General features: G+C 43.6%; 1 protein-coding gene across 1 annotated transcript in view; it reads right to left on the reverse strand.

Annotated features, from left to right (window-relative positions):
* The window catches only part of ITPKA (inositol-trisphosphate 3-kinase A), a 142,210-nt gene extending 115,971 nt beyond the window's left edge, over positions 1-26,239 (reverse strand). Inside the window, exon 1 of the mRNA XM_089680262.1 lies at positions 25,662-26,239. Within this exon, the coding sequence (XP_089536388.1) occupies positions 25,662-26,174 (513 nt within the window). The 5' untranslated portion in view covers positions 26,175-26,239. The remainder of the gene's footprint in view (positions 1-25,661) is intronic.
* Between the last annotated feature and the right edge of the window lie 992 nt (positions 26,240-27,231).

Consider the following 27,231-nt stretch of genomic DNA (forward strand, 5'->3'; position numbering starts at 1 on the left):
ACACTTGTGTCAAGAGAGGGGTTAAAAGAGGTGGTGAGGAGGCAATATAAAGCCTCTGTCTCCTGTCAAATGACCTCTGAAGAATGATATAGTGCAAATTGCCCTTCAGAGATCACCGCTAGTATAATCAAGGTCTAAATGAACTCTGAAGCATCTTAAAACTGAACTTTATTCATGTTGGGTACACCTGGAAGAAAGCAGCGTTTTCCTGGCATTATCCTTAACAGATTTAGAACAAAAATGCAAGTAAAGTGATTACTTTTGATATGAATATTTGTTTCAGGTCACTGGAAATCAGTGCAAAGCATGTCCGGGAAATACCATGTTCAAAAGATCAGCAATGGCAGCTCCCGTTTAACCCTCATTAGGGATTCCCCTATCTATATTTCCTTTCCAGAAAAACATTCAGAAAAGCATTTTCATCATCGAGCTCTTTCAAAACAAGAAATATTTTAGGAAATAGGGGAAACAGAAGAGTAGAAGCACAGCATAAAATGAAACCATCTCAAAAAACAAAAAGGGATCCACGCAAATTAAAAACAATAACATACCTCTATAAAGCAATTTAAAGAAAAGATCTCGAGTTGATTTTTAATGAATGTTCTTCGCGAGGGAACAAAGTACATGTAGCACATTGTTCTATCTTCCTTGGTGCTAAGGGTAGCTATTAGGTCAGGCAGGGAATCCCCCTATGGCTGTGTGAATACGCTGCTAGCAAGGAGATGGCTGCTTGGACAGACAGCACTTTTCTCCATCTCTAAGCACTTACCCCCTTCCCTCGACATTTTAGCTGACAAGCCCCCTCTCCCCTGCATTCCTCGTGAGGCAAATTCTAAGACACAGAGAAAATGAGCTGTCTCCTTGTAAACTGCGTTGTTGGTCAGTCATGAGGGAGGAAGGGCACCCTGTTTACGATATGTGCCTTCTGTACCATGTACTTGTATAAGAAAGCATCCTGTTCTCTTTGTATTGCTTTCTTTTGTGTGAAATTCCTGTTGTTCCTGCCAGTCCCTATTAAAAATGGACCACATTAGGCATGAGAGCACAGCATAGTCAGTTTCTGGCTGTGCCAAGAGCTAATCCAATGACCAGGCTTCTGCTGACACAGCCATTCATTGGGGACATCAGTGTACTGCTGTTTCTCCTTTACCAGCTCTCAAAACTAATTATGTAAACGGAGAACAGAACAGAGTATGTGATCAGTTATTTAAAAAAAAAAAAAAAAGGGGGGGGGGGGGCTATATTTATGCTTTTTATATGTATACACAAAAGTGTTGCCTTTCATTTAAAAGGGTTGTTTTAAATTTTAACAACACTCCCGCTCAAGAGAAGCCAATTGTTAGACTTAAGCGAGAACAGCTATAGAACTATATAGCTTTAAAACGGCACCATTAGCTAACTAGCGTTAGACAGGACCTAGGAAGATGGGCTAAAGTACTATGTGTACTCTGCCCCCCCTGGGAAACAGAGCACACTCTTAAACATCAAAGTAAGGCTTATGCTTTAAAGAACAATTGTGTCTTTAATGAATTGCCTACTATAGAAAAGAATAGGCAGGACCTTTTTTTTGGATAAAAGGCTGTGCCTCTTTGGTAACAGTTGCAGAGGGAATATCACAAGGACTGGGGCTGAAGGTAAGTATTTATGCCAGTAGACTGCACTCAAGTGGGACAGGCAAGTACACCTATATTAAAGGCTTTTTGAATATTTATTGAAATTCTGCATGGTCGTTGTCTATTTAAACTACCTACAACAAGACATATTCTTGTACAACATACATGAAGCTTCAAAAGATGATGCGCCAACCTAACAACTGGTAACCTCAACTCAGAAGTGCAGTAGATTAGAGGTGATGAAGACTTTCAATAAAGCTCATACTATATAAACAGTACCTCTGTTTTGGATAAAACATTTACTACTGCCTGGTTATCCTGCGGCTTAAACAGTGCTTTCTTCCAGGGAATTGTAGTTATCCACAGCAATCCGGCATGACAGCCTAGCAGAGGGCAAGGACAGGCTGTACTACATAAGGCCAAGGTAAAGGCATGCACTTATCTCCCAACAAGAGGTTTGTAAATACATATTCGTAAAGTAAAAACCATCCTTTCATCATTTTCATATTAGAAGGTTGAGAACACATTCCAAAAATGAACTATGAGTCACAAAGTCCTGACTCCTGCCCCATTTAAACAGATGAGAGATTTGCGCTCGCACTCTCGGGAGTTTCAGTAAGATAATGAAGCTTATTTGAAGACCCAAATGATCTAGAAGTCAAGGTCATAAGTAGTAACTTTTGTCATTGGCATACTGGAAGCAGTAAAACTACTGAAGACATTCCAAAAACCATTTAACATATGTATTCTGTTTTTTAGAGGGACACATATAAACAATTTCTTCATTAATATATACTGTACAATATTAATTAAAGCATTCAATTTAAACTAAATGCACTCTAGTCTCATTCCAACACCAACATAGATATTTGAAAGTAGTTGGTCTTTGCGGGCACATAGTATTTTTTAGTGTGGGACTGATCTTGAGGACCAGGACACGCTGCTCTGAAAACAACTGTTTACAATATAGAACAAACACCTTGCTAAAGTGCTTCTTAACTCAAAAGGTTTACTTAACATAATGTATTCTCTGCATTAAGGTAAAATAAAAAACACATCTTGTTCTAAAAACCAGTCTCTTTCACCATCAGAGGAACTTCCAGAACAACCCCCAGATTTTGGGGCACCCCTATTGAAAGGCATTCATCTGGGGCAATGGGACAATGCCTTATACACTGGTAGTGTGTAGAAAGAATAGAACCCTTACAGTGTTGGTTAAATTGCCCCCCTACCGTTAGCTAGAAAAGATTATTGCTGTCACGTTACTGGCTTTCCCATATGGATTTGGTCCTGGAAATTTGAAGGCACCATCAAGTGGAAGGTCAATCAGCCGCAGCTCAAGGCAAGCACTAACAAGCTCTGGAGGAACCCTAGGTTATTACAAGGAACCCTGGATGACAACGGCTGCGCTAAACACTTATTATTCCTGTCACCAATTCAGCACTGATCTGGCTGCAGCCCCGCTCTACTCCCTTTCTAGTCTCAAAAGGAGACATTGAGGGCAGAGGGAGCCACATGTTCCTGCTGCTGGCAATCAAACTCCTATGAGGAAGGAGTGGGGGAGTGGGTGTCCAGCACTGTATGTGTCTATGTACACAGCCTGGTTGGAGGCTCACCTGCATAAATGCTCCCATAGCGCTCCCCATATGTACCGCTCTGTGCAATATTATTGCATGGAGCAAGTAAGCATAACCTCTTTTTTTTTGTTTTTTTAAAGCCTTAAATATCTATTTAAAGCTGAACTCTGAGAGAAGTTAACAAAAATCCTCCCTTGCAATGATGCTGCCCTCTTCCCCACTAGTCTAGGGGACCAGAAAAAGCACTTTATGTACCCAACCCTCCACACTGCTAAACTGGTCCACACAGCCTTATCTTTCCTATGCTTTGGTGGTCGCAGGTCCTCGGACTTCATAAAAGAACAATGCAGAGCCCAAAGCCTTCTGTGGATATGAAGATGCCGAGGGACAGCTCACCATCGAAGCATAGGGGAGCACATGAGAGATCTGGCCACCATAAAAGCAGATGATCAGGTAAGTACAGATGCTTTCTCTAGCCCCAAAGTCCTAAGGAAAATGAGCATTTAACCCTTGCAGTGCAGGGGCAGCCCCACAGCAAGGGAGGATTTTATCTTTCCCCAAAGATGGCTTTAAAGCAGAACTCCAAACAAAAACAAGATAAATATGAACTATTTTTTCTACTGTTGCAAAATTCACCTTCAATTGAGAGATATTCTTTTTCTGCTGCAAGATGTCCTCAGTCTGGCCAGCATCATTCAACCCACTTCTTCCAAGTCCAGTATATCTGGAACTCACCCCAGTCTACTTTCAGGGCAGTGAAAGCAGAAGCAGCACAATGATGAGCTCATCTCTAGGTCACTCTGCTTTCTCCTTCTATAAGCATGCTCTTATATGCACATGCATAGTTTGGCTCCTTATGCTACTTCTTCCTTCCACTCTCCAGTCCTGCTGTCCAGTTTATGACAAATTTTCTTTTGATTTGCCCACACAGAACAATGAGCATGTGACTGAATGTCTCTTTGTTCCACACTTTAGTTTGCTAACAAGAAGAAGAAGAGGTGCAGTGTAAGTTTGTGATTTGGAGCTTTTACAAAGATGGGGCTCACTACTTGCCACCATGTGACAGAGCCAAAAACACACGTGCTGTCACATGGGAAGAAGAGTCATATGCTCCTTATAACCATACATCTGTGCATGTCACTTCATTTTGCAGAACAAACAGAAGCCAGCATCAAAGAGAATGTTTTGCTTTACCCTGAATCCTTATTAAAGTAATCCATGCCATTCCTCTTGCTATCCCATCGTTGCAGGCCTTTTATTGCTCCTTCTCACGTGTAATACCTAGATAGCAGCTGTGAAAACTCTGCTGCTTTCTTACTGCCTATTCGCCAGCAGGTGGCAGGAAGGTAACCAAGCCATATTGTTTAACTGCAATAGAAAAGAGTATGGTCACCAGCTTGACTCTAGTGTCTGACGGGGCAAGTCAAAACCTAACCAAGCTTAAATCCCACCCCCATTCTAAGCCTGTGAAAAGGAAAGATGTCTATACTTATCTATTCTGAAGAAGCTCCAGTCCAGTCACATGATCTCTCCAGCATCAGCTTCAGTGTAGAGGAGAGATCGTCAACAATGGCTGCAGAGCCTATGGGTGAGGTCACCCAGAGGCTTACCAAGGGGCATCCATTATCAGCTGTCCCTTCTCTACACTGAAGCTGGCGCTGGTGGCCAGTCATGTGACTGGACTGTCTTCAGAACAGGTAAGTACAGACGTCTTTCCTTTTACACGAGTAGATTTAAACTTAGTAAAACAAATCTTAATGCTTAAGCACAATTTTGCAACGTTGACATGTGTTAGTAAAACCGTAGATATCATCACAACTACTTTGTACATCCGGGTGAATTATACCGCGTTTTTTTTTCAGGACAAATTGGGCTTTCATTTGGTAGTAAATGGTAATGGATATCTCCTGATTTTTTTTTTATTATCAAAAAGGAAAACTGGCCCAAAATAGTAAAATCATTTTTTTAAATTTAGCTGTTAGTTTCTTGTTACTGTATAACAGAACAGCACTCACCTACCTATCCCAACAACCCAAACAAATCATTTAACAGTCCTTCCCCTGAAGTATACAAAAAATATTACAAAAATAGTGATTTAGTTAAAACAAACCCATATACAGTGTCATTACACCTAAAATCAAATTAAAGTCAATTTACAGTCCAAAGAAAAAAATCTTGCAGGTGATTTCACAATCATTGATATCCCCGAATAAGATTGATGGTATACTCCAGAAAATCTTCATATACCTCAAAAACAAAAGATTCTCAACATAGTGTATTATCCAAGATATTATGATATAGTGCCACGCGTGTCACATGCACACAAACTAAAGTGCCACAGCAATCATGAAATGTCAGAACTCCAACACCTCTATAAATAAATCCACTGCACACAATATAAGAAGTGCATAATTACCCTAACATAAATAAAATCAGCATAGGGTCCATAATATAGATGAGAAAACCTCCAGGCTTTAGTCTAAAATCTTCTCCACACACTTCCCATAGACATTAAAATTCAATGAGAACAGCTTCCATATAATGAGGACACCATGCCATGATTCCTCAGCAGTAGCAATATGGTCAAATCATACCACTCTGAAGGAGGGCCAGGTGGTAGATGGAAGTTTCCAGGATGAGAACAGCGGCGTGTCCCGAAACCCCAAGAATGGCCGCCACGATACTTCCGGAAAAAAAAGTTGATACGTCACCAAGTCACGTGCCCCGGATGCGTTTCGTCACATCAATAACATATCAATGATTGTGAAATCACCTGCAAGATTTTTTTCTTTGGACTGTAAATTGACTTTAATTTGATTTTAGGTGTAATGACACTGTATATGGGTTTGTTTTAACTAAATCACTATTTTTGTAATAGTTTCATGTTACTACCATAACCTACCAAAGAACAACCCAAAATACATTTTCCAGCTCTTGCCGATTGCAGCGATACCATATATGTGTATGTTATTTATGGTTTGTACCCATAGTACAGCCCAAAAATAATAGTGCGCATTTTGTTTTTTGTTTTCCTAAAACACACGGACACTAAAACCAATTTTTTTTTTTAAATCCTGACCTTTGACCCTGACTTTTTGAACTTTGACCCTGACTCAAACACTTACCCTGGAACTGAACTAGATCAAACCTTGATCTAGGTATGTTTTCTTTATTTTTTATTTATTTATTTTTATAAACTTTTTTTCCCCTCTATGCCAGGAGTTAGAGAGATACAATGCATCTCTCTCCTGCATTCAAAGAGAGAGAAAAAAAAACAAAAACAAGAGGGCCAGGCTGTACTGTGACTGATCATTGTAATAGCTAATCAGAGGCTATCACAGCGATCATGTGACCCAGAATCAGGAGTTATTAGAACGGGACCTGGGGCTCTCAGTGGCACCTCAGTCTTTGTGCTGGGAGCGCTCAGTGCGACAGGCACACAAATATGAAGCCCCACACAAATATGAAGCCCCAAATATGTGAGGCCGCATATTTGTGTTACATCAGTGTCAAGGGTTTAGACAAGAATGATGGATAGCAAAAAATTGCAAACAATTGGTACTGCAAAAAAAATCCTCAGTGACATACCAGCAGAGCAAACTAGATATTCACACAATGAAATGAAGATATATTCCCATCACACTGAAGATCTATAGACTATAAATAATTTTTTAGCGCTGTATAAACAAAGACAATGATCATAAGAATGTTTCAATACATTAAAATTGTTCAGATACAGCATGCCAAGCGTGGTGCATTCAGCTACATGACAGGTGGTTAAACTTCAATCGCTTCTCTAATTTGCCTGTGCTAATACGGGCTGTTCTGTTCCCTCAAAGAATTGGCGTGAGTATGAAGACAACAGATTGTCAAGTAGACGCTTTGTTGCTGGCTATATACAAATAAAATGGAAATCTCTGCTGAACTGAGGAGTTCCCTGAGTTCCCCGACATTCAAATGCTCTCAGTTTACAAATATTTGAACAGTAGCGGCTCATGGCACAATCGTGCATATGCAGCAAGTGGCCTGCATTGGAGGCAATGAATGCATTCCCATCAGCAGCAATAGGAAACCTAAATGCGATTCCAAAACGACAAAACAATTTTAACTCCAGGATTCTTGGATATACTTCGGGTAAAATTTATAAAAACATTAACATTATAAAAACTCTGCTCCTAGAGGAGTTTAGCATTTTGCCTGTAGAAGCAACTAATGTTATCCTATGCGTCCATGCACATTAGATTGTCTAAAAGCATTTTTAAAAGTTCAGCTTTAGAGGCAGAAAAAAACCCTCTGTTCTGCATTTTTTATAGCATTTTTCTGAATAAAAAAAAAAAAACAACACTGAATGCTGCTAAACAAGCTCAAAATTAGCATTCTTTTCTGCAAAGACCACTGGCGTTTTTTTAGGCCAGTGTGCATGGAGCCTTAAAAAGGGACACTATAGTCAAAGGCATTTAAAAAAAGTACTCTACATATTGCAGCAGTTTTAAAAATGTGCTGGCTTTTAAGAGGTTAATTCCAATGAAATATATGCCACCTGGATGACTTCTCTGTTTTATTTACCATTTACCCGCTTTGAAACCAGGCCTTTTCTGACACTTTTTGTTTCCATGTAAAAACCAGTATTTTTTGCTAGATTACTTTGAACCCACAACTATTATATATATTTTTAAAGCATAGGCTCTAGATAATAAAATGGTGGGTGTTGCACTTTTTTATCCTGGAAAACTGGATGTGATGAATGCTCATTTCTTCTGGTTTCCTATACCATAGAGGTGATCAGAGCTGATCCGGTCTCTGATTACCTCTATGGTCATCCAGCGGAAATGCTGGCTGGTTGCTCAGATCTCCAGTGGGACAGGAGAGCCTGAGAGACGTGGAAGGCGGCAGGAGGGGATAGAGCGTCTTCTCCAGCTGATTATAAAATTTAGCCGCTAGGACTGCTTTTACAAGCAAGTTGATCGTTGGCACCATCCCAGTATAACCACTTGAAGTCCAGCGATGTACGGATACATCACTGGTTGTTAAATGGTTACTAAGCACCAGGACTTTCGTTATACTTCTGGTGCTCTGAAGTTGGACCTTCGGGTCTCTAATCATGCAGCTACTCTATCTGCCCTTCCTCTCCTCTTGCCAACCATGGAAGGCTTTTTACTATGCACTTCTAAGGCCAGAGGGTCTAGAGTACAGTGATAGCAAGGACAGACCATGTAAATCCTGCATGACAGGTTTTGGAGAATTCTACAGGCAAAAAACAAGAATGGTGAGTTGCGGTCAGGGAACCAAGGGAAAAGCCTAAAACAGTGATGGCAAACCTTTTTAAGCCTGAATGCCCAAACTGCAACACAAAACCAACTTATTTATTTCAAAGTGCCAGCACTGTAATTAAATCTAAATACTGAGGTTTTAGTTTAGAAAATTGAACTCATACAGTTGAACTAATTAACATCTTTTGTCTTAAAAGAAAAATACAATAACAGAGCTTTCAATGATACAGTTTTTTTAGTGAAAAAAATAATTCTACATTTGCATGTATTTTTGGATATGGGATGCTCTACTTATAATATGATTATATGTCTATATTAAAGACTGAAATTGTATGGGTAAGCCTTACTCCAGGCCCTTTCCCTGCTCCTAGAGGTGTTGGATTAGTAAAAGTCCGCAATGACAGCGGATGCAATGCTGTGCCCTTAATAAGGATGAGCTGACGCGTTTCGGGAGATGAACCCCCCTTCCTCAGAGCTCAGGGCTCCCAAAACGCGTCAGCTCATCCTTATTAAAAGCACAGCATTGCATCCGCTGTCATTGCGGACCACATTTTCTGCTTTTATTTCCGTTGGTTTGTGAGTATACATCCATTTGTTTATTCAATAAATACGTGGGTTACCACGGTAATGCACGATGAGAGTGCGCCCTTGTCTGTTTTTGTTCACCAGTGTCCAGATTTCCCGATCTTTGAAGGGCAGCACCTCTCCATTTGGCATTCTCAATTTCCTATAATCTGCATGAAGATTTGAGCGCTGGTTTCGTTTGTTTGACTTTACAAAGAATACCCAATCACATGCAGTGTAAATGTAAAAAAAAAACTGCATTTTTGCTTGCAAAATGAAAAAAAAAAAAAAAACTGCATTTGTTTGAATGATGGAAGCTTCCCTTCATTTACTAAGCTTTGGAGCAACAGCACTTGCAAAGTGCTCAGTCTATTTATCATTAGTAAAGCAATGGAACTCAGCATGGCACGATTTTTGAAGTTTCTTGTACTACTTTGGTGTGATTCCAGCACAATTGTGGCCCCACAGAATGTGAAAACCACATCAAAGTAATATCCAAGCTGCACTGCACAATCACACTGAAAGTCAGCTTGCAGCAATGTGAACCTAGCCTAAATAATTGGTCATTCTTCTCCTAACAATCAAGGTTTATTTAAGAACAACTCTCTCTCAGTGCATGCCTTCAAAATATTCTTTATAGAGCCAAGTACCAACTATTGGCATAAATTAAAGTAAAAAAAACCAAACAGTATTTAAACATGATGAACAAACATTAACACGCGTTTCATGCCTCCTGTGCAGTGGCTGGTGACAGCCTGCCTCCCTCCCCCATCCCATTTATCAGAGCTAAAGAGCTGTCATTCTATTGACTGGTAACTATTCTTCAAGTGACCTGGATCCAGTGACATGAAGCGAGGGGAAGGGTACTTCTCGTACCTGGCAGCCAGGCACCTTGGTCCTTGACATCTAGTCTAAGATTCAGCTTGCTATGGAGGAGTATGTGCAGAGTGAACATTATGACATCATGCACACAACGGTTTTGCTCCTTTTTTTGCTTTGTACCTACAGGTAAGCCAATAATAAGGCCTACGTATAGGTATGGTAAAACGTATTTACCTGTGTTGCCGCTGAAGATCCGATTTCCTGTTAGAGGTGGCTACATTTGTTCTCCATGGTCTCACTGTATGTAGGAATGTAGCCACCCAATGCGATTTAGAGTGTGCTATGAGTAGTGCACATAAACAACTAACATGCATGGATCATTCCAAACATTATGAAGTGGGGGGAGAAAAGGCGTTTGGGAGCTCACGGAGGACAATTTCATGAAAAATAGATTACAGGGCCATTATATAGTGAATGTGTGTGGATCATTTTTGGAGAAGAAGTATATTGTCTATCAGACACTTTTCCCCTAACCTGTGTACAAGGAAGCACAACAAATCCCAGCCAATGTAAAGGTTCTTCATCCAGCCCAGAGTCCCCGAGCACATATCTGAATGGATCAAATGCCAACAACTGCAGTGTGCCAAACCAAGCTAATTACTGTGCATGTCAATACACCTCACACTACCCCAGCAAACTGTATGTTCAAGGTGTGTCTTACTGTATAAATGATGCTGCTGACAACAGGAATTCCAGCTTATTCAGTGATTGTTTGAACTATATCCTCAAATGCCGAAAGTCAACACTATATATTTATATATTTCCTTAAAGGGTTACTAAAAGGCAGATTTTTAAAAAATTAAAATAAAAAACATGTTATACTCGACTGCAGCCTTGATCCTCCTCTCCTTGGGTTTCCTCCTCAGGATCCTGGCTCCTCCTCTTCTTTGTGTGTCCCCATAACAAGTGGTTTGCTAGGGGACACACTCTGTGTGCTCACTCCCGACCTGTGGGTCTATGGAGCCGCGCTCCATAGACAAACACAGCGGGACTTAGCCCCGCCCCCCCACTCTTCACTGCATGTGATTGACAACAGCAATCCTGCTGCTGTTTGCTTCCCGTGTGTGGAGGAAGCAAGGGGAGAAGAGAAGCAGCCATGCACAGAACTCTTCTGTGGAAAGAGGAAAGCAAAACTTAGCGTTGTTCACAGAAAAAAATTGGGAAATCTTCCATTGGGGGTACCTATCGAAGAGAGGAATCACCCTCACATTGGAAGCTTATCTCTAGCTTCTTGTTGCATCTCAACGTGCAGCACAGAATTTAGTATCATATATACAGAATTTTTTATTTTTTTTTTATTAGGGATGTGCCGATACCGAGTATTTTCACAACTGCTTCTGAAAATGCTCCCGATACCGTAAACCAATACTTTGTGGTGAGATTTGCGTCAATACAAAGCGCACCACAAAGTTTAGCATGCGATTTGAACAGGAATGCGATTCCTGTCCAAATCGCATGTGGTTTTCCCACTGCTCCTGAGTGAACCTAGGCTTGTCCCGGCAGGGATACCATGCTGATCGGAGAGTGGGCACGTGGGGATGTATACTGTGGAGGCAGATGCTGCATATTCTCAGCGGTAGGAGAGGAATGAAAGCGGCAGGGATTTGAAATCCTCTATGCTTTCGCTCCTCTCCTTGCAGGGATGACAGTTCCAGGACAGGGCTAGAGGGCTTTTCATGTCCATGTGACGGTGCTGACTAATCAAACGCCCTCTAACCCAAACTGTCCAGTTTGGGTTTCTTTCCTCTCCTACCAGTGATAATACGGAGCATCAGCCACCAGGTATACATCCCCATATGCCCACTCTCTGCTGCAAGAAACTTCCCTGCACCGCTCCTGTGTGAACTCAGGCTGTGACAGCCTGGGTTCACAGAGGAGCAGTGGAGAAATCGCATGCCATTTGGACAGGAATCGCATTCCTGTTCAAATCGCATGCTATTCTTTTGTATGGATTCAAATTACACCGCAAAGTATCGGCACTTGCAAGTATTTGACCGAAATTATCAGTACTCACCGATAAAAAAAAAAAACTGTATCAATGGATCCTATACATATATATATAATTAGCATCCAAAAATGTGATCTATGATGATGAATATATACAACCAAAATAAGTGTTCTGGAGTGCACAGTGAAATCTTTCAAGGCAAAGTGGTGAAAACATTGGTGACTTCTGTGACCATGTTCATCATAAGGAGATGAGTGTAGATTGCACTAACCGGAAAGCGAAATTTAATGCGCATTTGAGTAATAACCAACTCCTGGTCATCCACATATGGAAACTGGATCTCAGCGGGGATCGTCTGGCTTGCATCAGCTAAGCAAGTATCACACCCTCAGGATCTCCAGGTACCAGGGGGAAATCAATCTTCTCACCAGCAGGGGGAGCCTGTCTCACCATACATGCAGTAGCCACCAGGTCATCCATTTATGCCTTGAAAAGGGGGGGGGGGCTCGGGAGTAACGAGCCAGAACACAGAAGAATCTGATAGTCTAGTACTTTATTGGAAACCACGGGGGTATAATGTACAAGCATAAACTCACATGTTGCAGTTGAAAGCTGGCAGGGAGAAATCAAAATGGCCGCCGGCCGTCCACGAGGGCCGTGCGGTGTGACGTCACAGGATTAAGGGCACCTCTCTAACGCGTTTTGTACTCTTGCACGTTCTCAAAGGGCTTGTACATTATACCCCCGTGGTTTCCAATAAAGTACTACACTATCAGATTCTTCTGTGTTCTGGCTTGTTACTCCCGAGCCCCCCCCCCACCCCTTTCAAGGCAAAAAAAAATAAACTGTGCACTCCAGAACACTTATTTTGGTTGTATATATTCATCATCATAGATCACATTTTTGGACGCTAATTATATCTTATCATCCCTGTTATGTATATAATCAAGCAATGATTAGTTTGTTGTTGTTTTGATCATCGCATTTAAGATCACGTTTGATTTCTAGATTTCTACTAGCGCTGCATGTTCTATTTATATATTTACTATGGAGGCTTCTGGTGTTCGCCTTTCATGCTAGTCGCTCTTTAGTTTTTATCCAGCGCTCGTACTTTTTCTATATATACACATATACATACACACACGATCTGTTCAGCCACTCTTCTCATTACATTTCTTCTATTGCCTGTGCCCATATTAATGCCACTCAACCATATATCCACACTCCCCCTGCCCTGTCACCAGAAATAATCATCATAGCCAGCAGAGCAGTGAAGTTCTGCCAGCATGGGACTGTAGGCATATGGCTGACAGGCAGAAATATAGGCCATTTGTGCTCAAAGATTAAAAGAACATGACAGGAAAAGTGTCTGGACAGATCTTTACAAAGCTACAGAACTTAAGAAGACCAGATCTGGTTTAAATAGCATGACACATATATCCCGAAAAATGAAAGTAAATGGTAATGTCATTTATTATTTATCATTTGCTGGCATATAGTACCAGGTATGGGCAATTGCATACAGAGCCCAGGGACATGTGCACACAATCAATATACGATAGTAAAGTTGGCCACACACTGATAGCTTTTTGTCCAGTCTTAAATGTATTCATCTATGCTATATAATGTGAATGGACCAATCTCCGTTTCTGCTCATTGTATTTTTGCAGCCAGATAATTTTCCACCTGGCTCCTTTGACTTTTCAATCCAGGGAGGATGGGTGGGAAGAAGACACGAGGAAACTGGTCAAAATTGTCACCGTTCATGGCCCCCCTCCCAAGCTGTAATCTTCCGGTGATGCAAGAATTAATACAAGAGCTGAATCTGCCAGAGGCACTTATCAAGAGTGCTAACTATGCCCGACCATTCTGCTCCCCTCCTTTATTCATATCAGCTGTACTATGGCTCCAATTAATAAAAAGTGATCTATGAATGGAGTATAGGATGAGGAATGAAAGGTCTGCTTTCTCCATTCACAGATTGCTTTTCATTGATGGAAGCTACAGTACAGCTTATATGAATGAAGGAGCGGGGGCAGAAATAGTCAGCACTCTTGAGGAGTCTCTGTGACAGTTTCAGCATTTGTGTGCGCTTCCATAGCACTAGAACAGGGGTCTCCATACTATTGCCCTCCAGCAGTTGAAGTACTACAAGTCCCATCATGCCTCTGCAAGTCTTGCCTGTGGCTGTCAGAGTCTTGCAAGACCTCATGGGACTTGCAGTTCCTCAACCCCTGGAGGGCCATAGTTTGGAGATCCCTGCACTAGAAGATAAGAACTGTTCGGGTAAAGGGGGGGGGGGGGGCTGGGGATATGGAGCATTTTGAACAACAGCTAGGAGAGCTGGCACCAACACAAGGGACATTATTTTGTATTGAACCAATTAAATTGTTGCCTTTTTTCAACCTAACTGTAACCTATAGTGAGTGATAACATGAAAACAAACAGTGACAGAAGGAGGGAGAGGATCAATACACTTCAATGCAAAAATGACTAACTAGTTCTCACACATATCAAACAAGTCAGTGTGGTGTAATCTAGCCATCTTCACAGACGACTGGAATGTAATATACCTGGAATGACCTTACCTCCTAGTACCACATCCTCTGCTGTAACCTGTCCTGATCATTTTATACAGAATAGGAGAACTTCAGTACCTATCATTGCATGTATGTAGATTTGGTAGCACTGCTCCTACTTCCCCCACATGGCACTTGTCATGTATACAATGCATGTTTTACAACAACAGACATCAGGATTCCACCATACATCACACCTTTATTTCAGACTAACTCCGTCATCATATAGGATTAATGAGAATGATGATTTTTTTAAGTAACCAAAAGAAGATTATTTGTCACCAACTAGAGAGAACTTGGGTCAAAGAATACGTAACATCAGAAATGGGAATGTAGAAGTGCTTATTCATGTTGCAACTACTTATTCCTTTATACGGTAGCCTTATACGCGTCGATAAATGATCAATTCTTTTTTTTCTAATCAATGTTTCCCAATAGGAATAATCCCACCAAGCATCTCTCACCTGCCCAGTAATGATCAGACACTGCCGCACCTCCCATCAGCTCTTGGAGGCTCCAGTATGTGCTTTGGTCACACCTCTTGATGCGTTTCATCTTTGTAATGGACTTTCTCCAGGGATGAGGCGGCCTGGGCATGTCACACTACTTATACCTCTAAATGACACACCTCGCTTTCTATTTAAAGTGGTTGCAAATCTCAAGACAAGAAATATGAACAAAGCATATCCCTCTATAGTGTGTACTTATCTCAATTAAACTCAAATAGAACTGTGTGTCGTTTCTGTCTGCTGCTTTGTTCCTCTGCTATCAACATGAATCACTTCTGACAAGTATTCCTGACACCAAGAGAAAAATGGTGACAGGGGAAGGAGCTCCAGCAGATTGCCTGCCTCAGTTCTGTTCCTGGGAGCGAGCTGTGTGGAAGGTGGGGGTGTCTTTTCCTTCCAATCAGCACTCGGAGCTCTTCTCACTGAGCTCAACAGTGTGTAATGTCAGCTCTTCGTTCCCTTTTTTTCTGAACTCTCAGACAAGCTTTATAAATTCTGGACTTTGAACGGATAGGGGGAAGAGAGGATTGCAAAAAGACAAGTACAACTTATGTAGGAGGATTTCTTTCATCTCTGTGTTTCACCTGAGGCCAGTCAAATCACTGGGTATGTGTAAGGCTTGTTAGATGTTACTGCACTTTAGACTTCCTCACTGCCTTCTCACCTCCTTTACAGAACATGAATTACAACTTAGTACATTTACAGGATGTCATACTCGAGTCATGTCATTATATGTCGTACAGCAGTCAGAAATGTCATCATGTACACATTGCATGCTTTACAACAAGAGACGTCAGGATCCCACCATACAGCACACCTTTATTTCAGACCAGCCCTGTCATAATAAATGACTAATGAGAATGATGATTTTTTTAAATAACCAAAAGAACATTATTTGTCAGTAACTAGAGAGAATTGGGGTTAAAGCATTCGTAACATGAGATATGGTAATGTAGAAGTGCTTATGCATGTTGCAACTACTTACTCCTTTATACGGTAGCCGTATACACTTTGATAATTGATCAATTTTTATCTAATCAATGTTTCCCAATAGGAATAATACCATCTATTCTCAACGACCTCTTTGATCGAAATGCCACACTTAGGGAAGTGAATTTTGATCGATAATCAGATGGTTTGATCATTAGTTATCTCTTAATCTGATCAATCAAAATACAATTGATATCCACACCAAAGCATCCCAGTCAGGGCCGTGGATAAGGGGGTACCACCAGTCATCCTGTACGGGACCCAGGCAGTTGGGTGAATCAGATGTGAACAGGGAGGGAGATGGGTGCAGCGGCGGGGCTATTACTGGAACCCATCCCCTGTATGGCTCCCTCTGCAGCTGCTGGAATCTGGCTTCTCCTCCTCTCACTCCTGCTGGTTTTTAGCTGCTGCAGAGAGAGCCATACAGGAGCTCTTGTTCCATTAATAGCCTTCCACACCCAAAACCCTCCCTGTGCACCATATGTTTCCCCCTGCTGTCCAGGCCCCCGTGTGCTCACCACCCCCACAGTGCTGCCAGCTTCCCTCCTTTCCTTTCCTCCGGCAGCTGCAAGCACACAATAGGATCCTTCATGATGGAGAGTGGGGGAAGGGTCCAGTAAATATGTCACATTTACCAGCCCCTTCCTTTCCTGAATGAACACGAGTGATCTGTATTGATCACTCACTGTGTTCATTCATAACTGAAGCATAGTAAATTGTATTTTTTTTGGGGGGGGGGGCAGGGGGCCCTGTCAGTTTGGCTGTATGGGGCCCTGTGATTTCTAACAACAGCCCTGATCCCAGTGCAGACAGGTAATGCAAAACAAAGGAAAAATCTTCAACCCTGGCCAATCGACACAGGGCAGATCTAATCTGATCTGAACTGAGTCAGAATCAATTGGAAGGGAAGCCATTTCTTTTGCCAACTCAATCATTTTCAATTTTGGAGAAGGCTTTCATGTTATGGTAGATGTTGATGTTGTCTGACACAGATCAGCCCCTGCAGTTACTTACTACAAATTTACAGTGTTCTGGTCAGAGTCATCAATGGGTTAGGGGCGACTGAAAAATTGCTTCTTCCTGCAACAGATCTAAAACATCATTCCCCAGATTGCACTTTCATCGATTGGTAAGAAAAAAAAAATGATACATATACTGTACACATGTGATACGATTACTGTTACTTTAAGAAGATCCAGACGATGCAAGGAAGTGTTCATCTATTTATTCTTACGGTTTAACCTGACTGACAACTTTCTTTCCAGCCTATGTCTGCAGCCTTAGATCATACAGCAGCCTGTCTAGTTTGAAACAGTATAGATAGCAGTTATCTGAGGACTAGCACCTTCTACCACCCAAATACAATATCCTCTATGCAAATGAGACGTCATTTGTCAGTTCTGTCACTTAGTGACCTTGGGGTGTTCTACATCAGAAGAGTATAACAATTAGCACTCCTGTGCACACATAGTAGGTGTATGCACACATAGTAGGTGTTGGTGTACGCACACGCGGTAGGTGTCGGTGTATGCACACATAGTAGGTGTTGGTGTACGCACACGCGGTAGGTGTTGGTGTACGCACACGCGGTAGGTGTTGGTGTACGCACACGCGGTAGGTGTTGGTGTACGCACACGCGGTAGGTGTTGGTGTACGCACACAGTACGCCAGTTCCTGTTACACACACATACAATGTACAGGTTACATAATCTCAGGCATTGCTTGTTACTTGTGTGCAATGTATGCCAACTGAACTGTATAGTATTACTGCTAACTCAACAGTATTTGGATATGGCCAATCCAAAAATATTTATATATAGTTTATATAATAAACACCAATATATCTTTGCTTGTCTACAAAATACAAATGCCAAAACAAAAATAAATTGTTTTTTTAATGGCCAAACATTGGTTCTCTACCCTTTGATCGCTCCAGATGTTAACCCCTTCCTGCCCAGTGTCATTAGTACAGTGTCAGTGCTTTTTATTAGCACTGATCACTGTATTAGTGTCAATGGAGATGTCAGTGGCAGTTAGTCAGTTCCCCCCCCCCCCCCCCAGTGTCAGAATGCCCACTGCAGTCCCGCAATAAGTCGTTGATCGCCACCATTATTAGTATAAAAATAAATAAAAATTCCAGTATCTATACCGCCATTTGTGGATGCTAGAACGTTCATTAAACCAAATAATATACACTTATAGGGATTCTTTATAGCAAAGACAAGTAGCAGAATACATTTTGGCCTAAATTTATGAAGAATTTTTTTTTCTAATTGGATATGTTTTATATTGCATTTTTCCCAAATTGTCAGGTTTTTTGATTATAGCGCAAAAAATAAAAACCATAGAGGTGATCAAATACCACTGAAAGAAAGCTCTATTTGTGAGGAACAAAATGACAAATTTATGTACAGCGCTGCATGAGCGCGCAATTGTCATTTAAAATAATGCAGCGCCGTATTGCAAAAAATGGCTTGATCTGGAAAGGGGGGGGGGAGTAAGTCCTCTGGAGGGCCAGTGGTTAAAATTACCTTTCCTATTAAATCTGCAATATGGCAGTCTGGAGGTGTTCTGTACACAGATGGTGTACAGAATGCCCCTAAATATGTAATTTCCTGCTTGAGTGATTAGCTTACTGATTTTCCCAAAAGTTTGCACTAAGATACAAGTCAGATTTTAGGCATCCCCTGCAACAAAAATGTCATTTTTGGCGAGATAGTTCCAAAGAGAAATTACATCTAAGCCCTGCTTCACACGGTTGCGACTTGTCATATGACTTGACAGATCCAAGTCGCATGACAAATCGCACCCTATTGCTGGCTATAGAACCATTCAAATCAGTCTGACTCCAATTTGCACTAACTTTAAAAAGGTTCCTGCAATATATTTTGCAATTTCATGTGCAACTTGCATTAGCATCTGTGCATAAAGTCACACAGATATTGTCAAGCTGTACATGAAGTCGCACTGATCGGCGGCTTTGAAATCAAGCTAAAATAGTGTGATTTCAAAGCCGCATTTGGTGTGAACCAGGAGTAAAGGAATGCAGACATTGCCAATTTCCTCATTAGAGCCCTGGAAGTGCAGCCGATTGATAATTGTAAAATCACTCCCATACAGATTCACAAACAGCCAGTTATTTCTTCTGAAAAACAAAATGTGGGAATCTACCAAGGTTTGTTAAAATCCTTGCAATGCTCATTGATAACCCTGAGGGGAATGCGGAGTTACTATTTAAGCTTTGACAATAAAACCTGGCAGCTGATTGGTTTCATTGCAAAGCACCAGATTTTGCACTCTCCAGTTTTAATAAATCTTCATAAAAGTGTCAGTATGGAAACATACTGCAAACTGCCACATGCCATTTGATCTGATTTTTCAATTTAAAGTGTTACTAAACCCCAGACCCTGCATTCACTATATCTGTTCTCCCACAGTACACAGAACATGGAAATACAATTAGTTTAGTAAATATAAACTGCTAAATACCTTTTCTCATCAGCAGTTAGAGCAGTCTTGTGACTTCTATCAGTGTCCAGCAGATCCCTGGTTAAAGCTCGTAGGAAGGGTTTTCATATTGCTCTACAGCTGGTCTCCAAACTTTCTAAATAAAGGGCCAATTTACTGTCCTTCAGACTCTGAGAGGGCCGGACTGTGGCTGATGAGAATAGAAAATGCCCTGGGAGTAAACAATGCCCCATCTTTAATACTCATAAGAGGAATATTGCCCCATTGTTGATATGAAGAAATAGTGCCTCATCATTGGTGTCAGTGGAAAGAAGCGTGCCCTGTCATTGATGTCAGTGGAAGGAATTATGCCCCGCTGTTGGGCATCAGTGGGAGGAATAGTGCTTTGTATTGGTGGGAGGAATAGTAAGCCAAGGGCCGGATAAAGGCAAGCAAAGGGCCATATCTGGCCCCCGAACCGCAGTTTGGAGACCACTGCTCTAGGATGCAGAACCCCTAACCTCTGTCTAGACCAGCAATGGGCAAACTACGGCCCGCGGGCCGTATACGGCCCGGCGGACCTTTTAATCCGGCCCGCGGAGCTAGGCTCTCGCGAGGCTCCTCTCACAGTCCGCCCTGAAGACCGGTGTAGCATGAAAATCTGTCTCCTATGAGGATCTGTCCCCCTCGACGTATCTGCGCATGTGCCGGAGATCGCCGATCAGCTGCTAATGCCTGAAACTGGCGTGCGGAGCAAAAGTAAGTGAATTGACACAGGGGGGACTCGGGGACTTAATATGGGGGATGAATTAATATGGGGAATGAATTACTATATGGGGGATGAATTACTATATGGGGGATGAATTACTATAGGGGGGATGAATTACTATAGGGGGGATGAATTACTATAGGGGGGATGAATTACTATAGGGGGGATGAATTACTATATGGGGGATGAATTACTATAGGGGGGATGAATTACTATAGGGGGGATGAATTACTATATGGGGGATGAATTACTATAGGGGGGATGAATTACTATAGGGGGGATGAATTACTATATGGGGGATGAATTACTATATGGGGGATGAATTACTATGGGGGATGAAATACTATATGGGGGATGAATTACTATGGGTGATGAATTACTATATGGGGGATGAATTACTATGGGGGATGAATTACTATGGGGGATGAATTACTATATGGGGGATGAATTACTATGGGGGATGAATTACTATATGGGGGATGAATTACTATATGGGGGATTAATTACTATGCTTACTATGGGGGAATATTACTATACTTACTATGGATGACACATACACATCATTCATCTACTCTTGATCCGGCCCCCGGGTCCAATATATGAACCCATAGCGGCCCCAAGTCAAAAAGTTTGCCCACCCCTGGTCTAGACAGTGCTGATTGGCCCTGTGCTGATCACATGCACTCTCCCAAAGGAAAAAAAAAAACTCTAGCAATACACACTAAACTGAGCATGTGGAGAGCGACTCCACATGATATGTCTTATCAGGGGATAAGAGGGGGACACTGGAAGAAGGGGATGATCAGAGAACTCAGGATCAAACAACCTTTTTACACAATGCAGAGGTTTCACAGTGAATATAACAGGCATGATTTACTGCATATACAGACTGATATTACTGTGGGTTTAGTAACAATTTAAAGAATGCTTAAATATGTTATTACATGACAAGGAGGTGACATTGCAAGATAAAGTACATGTGTAACCTTGACTATGTTCTTAGAAGTGGAATTTTAGCAGACAGCAGTCGCTCCAGATGAAATGATGCAGCCAACATGTGAAAAGGTGACAGAACCTGGCTGACACTTCTATAGACACCCCCAGCTATTATGGAACTACAACATCCAGCCTGCCCTGTTCATCTGAGAGTCACAAGTTGAAAGAAATGAGATGAGACAGATGAGATCACTGACCTCAGGCCAGCCTGATATACAGCAATGACAGAAGATGGCAGTGCCCAGGCAGCACTCAGACCATCTGTGATTTTTCAGATATTCAGCACTTACAAGACCAAGTCTTGGGAGGCTGAGACTTTTAGTCCCACAAGTACTGGAGAGCTTCTGTTTTCCCAATCTGGACATAATTTCTAAATTCAGACATCAGTTCTAAATCCGAGATGACAAAAAAAAGGTCACTGTGGCCACTAGTTCTTCCCACCCGGCACCCCCTGGAAACACGTAGCTCAGCAATACTGTGGTTAGCATGGGCAGGCTGGGACACATTGCCACAACTGCTATAGGGTCACAGACTGCATCTTCCAGACAGTGTTCCCAGGATGGCACCTGTCCAACCACAGCCAGTGTGACATATTACATACAACAAAGTATCGTTGGGCAGGCATCACTCACACAACCTCTGCCTATGTCAGACTTTCTACACTCAAAATAAAGCAGAGCTGCTGGTTTCCCCAATCTCTGCTACAGGGATCCTGCCCATCTGACAGCATTCAGGCGATACATTGTCACTGACACCGCAGCATGTCCCCACACAGCTTCCCCTGATAGTCCAGCTCAGTAGCATAGAGAGTGTTTGGCAGGGCAGGCTGTGATCCAGGTGTCAGATCTACTGCACAGGCACCGGCTGTCTCATCTACTCAGTGTTCCCAGGGGGACCTAGGGGCACCTGTCACACCATGGCCAGCCCATCACACCACACACAGTGTGTATTGTCAGATGCTGGCAGTGCCCAGGCACCACTCACACACAGCCTGTGACTTCCCAGCTATTCAACACTAACAAGACTAAATCTTGGCAGCCTGACACATCATGTTCTACAAACACTGCGGGCTCCAGGTTTGCCAATTAAGGGATGGTTTTAGTTCTTTGAGGAAACTAAGGGATTCCAGCACCAGCCAATCTGGGTGACACAGTGTCACTGACACCTAAACCATGCCAGGGAGTACTTGTCCAGCACCCCCTGATAACCACCCCGATAGCAGCATTGAGAGAGTTCGGCACGGCAGGCTGGGACCCAGGTAGCTGTTGTAGAGTCACTGACTACCCCCTTCTAGGGGTACCTGTCCAAACACAGCCAGCCCATCATATCCCATACAGTATGTATTGTCCGGAGCTGGACAACCACAGCCTACCCATCGTATCCCATACAGTATGTATTGTCCGGAGCTGGACAACCACAGCCTGCCCATCGTATCCCATACAGTATGTATTGTCCGGAGCTGGACAACCACAGCCTGCCCATCATATCCCATACAGTATGTATTGTCCGGAGCTGGACAACCACAGCCTGCCCATCATATCCCATACAGTATGTATTGTATGGAGCTGGACAACCACAGCCAGTCCATCATATCCCATACTGTATGTATTGTCCGGAGCTGGACAACCACAGCCTGCCCATCGTATCCCATACAGTATGTATTGTCCGGAGCTGGACAACCACAGCCTGCCCATCATATCCCATACAGTATGTATTGTATGGAGCTGGACAACCACAGCCAGTCCATCATATCCCATACTGTATGTATTGTCCGGAGCTGGACAACCACAGCCTGCCCATCATATCCCATACAGTATATATTGTCAGGAGCTGGAAAACCACAGCCTGCCCATCATATCCCATACAGTATGTATTGTATGGAGCTGGACAACCACAGCCTGCCCATCATATCCCATACAGTATGTATTGTCCAGAGCTGGACAACCACAGCCTGCCCATCATACCCCATACAGTATGTATTATCCAGAGCTGGACAACCACAGCCTGCCCATCATATCCAATACAGTATGTATTGTATGGAGCTGGACAACCACAGCCTGCCCATCATATCCCATACAGTATGTATTATCCGGAGCTAGACAACCACAGCCTGCCCATCATATCCCATACAGTATGTATTGTCCAGAGCTAGACAACCACAGCCTGCCCATCATATCCCATACAGTATGTATTATCCAGTGCTGGACAACCACAGCCAGCCCATCATATCCCATACAGTATGTATTATCCGGAGCTGGACAACCACAGCCTGCCCATCATATCCCATACAGTATGTATTGTCAGGAGCTGGACAACCACAGCCAGCCCATCATATCCCATACAGTATGTATTGTCAAAAGCTGGGCAACCACAGCCTGCCCATCATATCCCATACAATATGTATTGTCAAAAGCTGGGCAACCACAGCCTGCCCATCATATCCCATACAGTAGGTATTGTATGGAGCTGGACAACCACAGCCTGCCCATCATATCCCATACAGTATGTATTGTCAAAAGCCGGGCAACCACAGCCTGCCCATCATATCCCATACTGTACATATTGACAGGAGTTGGCCAACCACAGCCTGCCCATCATATCCCATACTGTACATATTGACAGGAGTTGGCCAACCCCAGCCTGCCCATCATATCCCATACTGCATATATTGGCAGGAACCCAGAGCCTGCCCATCACATCTCATACTGTACATATTGGCAAGAGTTGGCCAACCACAGACAGCCCATCACAAACAGTACATATTGTCAGGAGCTGGCCAACCACAACCAACCCATATCATATACAGTGTGTATTATCAGAATCTGGCCAACTACAACTATCCCATCCTATACAGTACGTATTATCAGGAGCTGGCCAACCAAAGCCCATCACATCTTCAGCAGCAGTCTCCAAACTTTCTGAATATAGGGCCAGTTTACTGTCTCTCAGACTTTGAGGGGGCCAGGCTGTAGCCAGCATGAGTAGAAAATGCCCTGGCATCAATGTGAGCAAACAATGTCCCATCATTGGTCTTAGTGGAAGAATTGTTGGTATTATGGGAAGAAATAGTGCCCCATCATTGGTGTCAGTGGGAGGAGTAGTGCCTCATTGTTGGTGTCGGGGGACGGAATAGTCCCCCTTCATTGTTGTCAGGGGAAGTATAGTGTCCTGTCATTTTTGGCTGTGGGAAGAATAGTGCCCCATCATTTGTATCAGTGGTGCCTCATTGTTGGTATTGGGGGACGAAATAGTCACCCTTCATTGTTGTCAGCGGGAAGCATAGTGTTCTGCCATTTTTGGCCGTGGAAAGAATAGTGCCCCATCATTGGCATCAGTGGTGCCTCATTGTTGGTATTGGGGGACAGAATAGTCCCCCTTCATTGTTGTCAGTGTGAAGTATAGTGTCCTGCCATTTTTGTCAGCGGGAGGAATAGTGCCCCATCATTGGTATCAGTGGGAAGTATAGTTCCCTGCCATTTCTGTCACTGGAAGGAATAGTGCCCCATCATTGGTATCAGTGGGAAGTATAGTTCCCTGCCATTTTTGTCAGTGGGAGAAATAGTGCCCCATCATTGGTATCAGTGGGAAGAATAATGCCCAGTTTTTGGGATCAGTGGTAAGAATTATGCCCCATTGTTGGTGTCAGTAGAAAGAATAGTGCCCCGCATCAGTAGGAAGAATAGTGCCCAATGGCCTGATAAAGACAAGCAAAGGACCACATCTGGCCCCCGGGCCGCAGTTTGAGACCACTGATCTACAGAATGTATTATCAGAATCTGGGCTTGCAGTGCCCGGGTGGCATTGACAGACAACTTGGGACTTTTCAGGACTAGCATGGCCACATCTTGGCAGGATAGCACTTTAGGCCCCATTTGCACCTGCATGTGCTGGGAATGAACACAGCAATGTGCATATACATACTCCTTCCCAAAGTGTGAGATGTGCTCGCGGTGCCATAGCTGTTGCAGGTGGTCACAGGTGGGGGACGGCGTGTAAATCGCACCAGATCCCAGAACCACCAGCAGCCAAAACGCTCTGTCCTTCTGCAGATGTGCAGGGCTGTCATTCATTCCTAATGGCGCCCCCACACATCTGGAAACGCAAAGCACCGTGCGATTTCCCAGGTGCAGGGAACTTTTTCCTGCGTTTCCAGCAGCCTAGTCAATGAATGGGCCCCTGCAAACGTCGCAGCCAAGGAAGGGGTATGAACCTTATATCATTTGGAACAATTCGATACAAAACGTTCCACAAATGCGTGGTAAAAAATAAAGCCGCAAAGCTCGAGGAGTCTGGGAGCTTCTTTGGCGTGTTTGTTCTGCATAGGGTGGTCCACTGAAGTGAACGGAGCGCCCTGTGTGCGTCGTGCAGATAAAATGCACATGTGAACGGGACCCTGGTCGCAAAGATTGGGGGGGTCCCGGATTGTACATGTGATGTTGGCACCCCAGGTAGGACATGTCCCAGCCCCATGTAGTGTGCTGTGCAGGGCACACTGAGCCTCCCTCCCCCGCACTGACCAGGCTGTGCTCCTCGCTGTGCTCCAGGTCCACGTTCCCTTGGCTCTTGCTCTCGGAGTCGCTGAGCAGGTCATCCTCGGAGTCCTCCAGGGCAGATGACGACCCGGTGGAAGAGAGGGACGTGCTGGACACGGACAGCTTCCTCTCGGCCAGTTTCAGCAATCCCTCCGTCCTCATGCCGTCCCATACCGGTAGGTCCAGCAGTACCGGGCTGGGAGGCGGCGGCTCCTCGGAGCTGGTCACCATCAGCTGGGGGATAACGTGGCTCTGCCAGCTGCCTCTCCTCAGCTCCTCGGACACCTCCCCGTTGCTCCGGTGCCAGCTCCCGCTGCGCATCCTTCTCCTTCTCCGGGGCTCTCTCTGTCCGTCCCGCTCCGCGGAGCACCGAGCCTCGAAGTACAGCCGCAACTCCCCGACACTCAGCCGCTTCCGAGCGCTGGGAGAGATAGGGGGCTCCCCCGAACCCCCGGCATGGTTCATCCCGGTGCCACTGGTTACCTCTGTGGGAATCATCCAAAACTTGGTTGGCGGGGGGGGGGGATCGCAGGCAGCGTGCTACACGGGGCTGGTTAGAAGAAGTGACAGTTCCAGCCTGGCGAAGGCTGCACAGGAGACGACAAGACTACTTACTACTCACTTCCTCCTTCACAACCTGGGACTGGTGTATGTGTGTGGGGGAGGGCACAGCCTGGGTTCCTGTACTCACAGCTTACTATACAGGTCCTACAACTCATCACTGTACACAGGCTCATCTCACACAGTCCCTCTAGGACAGGCAGCTTCAGCCACAACCAAAGGCTCAACCTCTTTTCCTGTTCTTAGATACAGTAAGGAAGGGTTGGAACACCTACCACACATTTTTATTTTGTTCCCACTGGGGAGATTTCCCTTCATTTTTTGTCCCATCGCCAAAACAGGAAGTTAAAGGAAATCCCTGCAAAGAGAAGGAATCTCTAGTGGTCTCCAGAACTAGTGTCCCCATTGGGGAATTTTCCCCTTCACTTCCTGTCCCATTGCCAAAACAGGAAGTTAGAGGAAATCCCTGCAAAGAGAGGGAATCTCTAGTGGTCACCAGAACTAGTGTCCCCATTGGGGAATTTTCTCCTTCACTTCCTGTCCCATTGCCAAAACAGGAAGTTAAAGGAAATCCCTGCAAAGAGAAGGAATCTCTAGTGGTCTCCAGAACTAGTGTCCCCATTGGAGAATTTCCCCTTCACTTCCTGTTCCATTGCCAAAACAGGAAGTTAAATGCAATCCCTGCAAAGAGAGGGAATCTCTAGTGGTCACCAGAACTAGTGTCCGCATTGGAGAATTTCCCCTTCACTTCCTGTCCCATTACCAAAACAGGAAGTTAGAGAAAATCCCTGCAAAGAGAGGGAATCTCTAGTGGTCACCAGAACTAGTGTCCCCATTGGGAAATTTTACCTTCACTTCCTGTCCCATTGCCAAAACAGGAAGCAAGAATCCCACCCATCAAAAGTGAGTTGTCACCAGACCTCCTGCCCCATTGGAAGATGTTCCCTTTGGTCCTGTTCTGGTGACAACCAAACACTTGGGATTTTCTTTCCCT

Source organism: Staurois parvus, unplaced genomic scaffold (assembly GCF_062004578.1).
Source record: "Staurois parvus isolate SC_StPar_1 unplaced genomic scaffold, SC_StPar_1.0 ptg000237l, whole genome shotgun sequence".
Lineage (NCBI taxonomy): Eukaryota > Metazoa > Chordata > Amphibia > Anura > Ranidae > Staurois > Staurois parvus.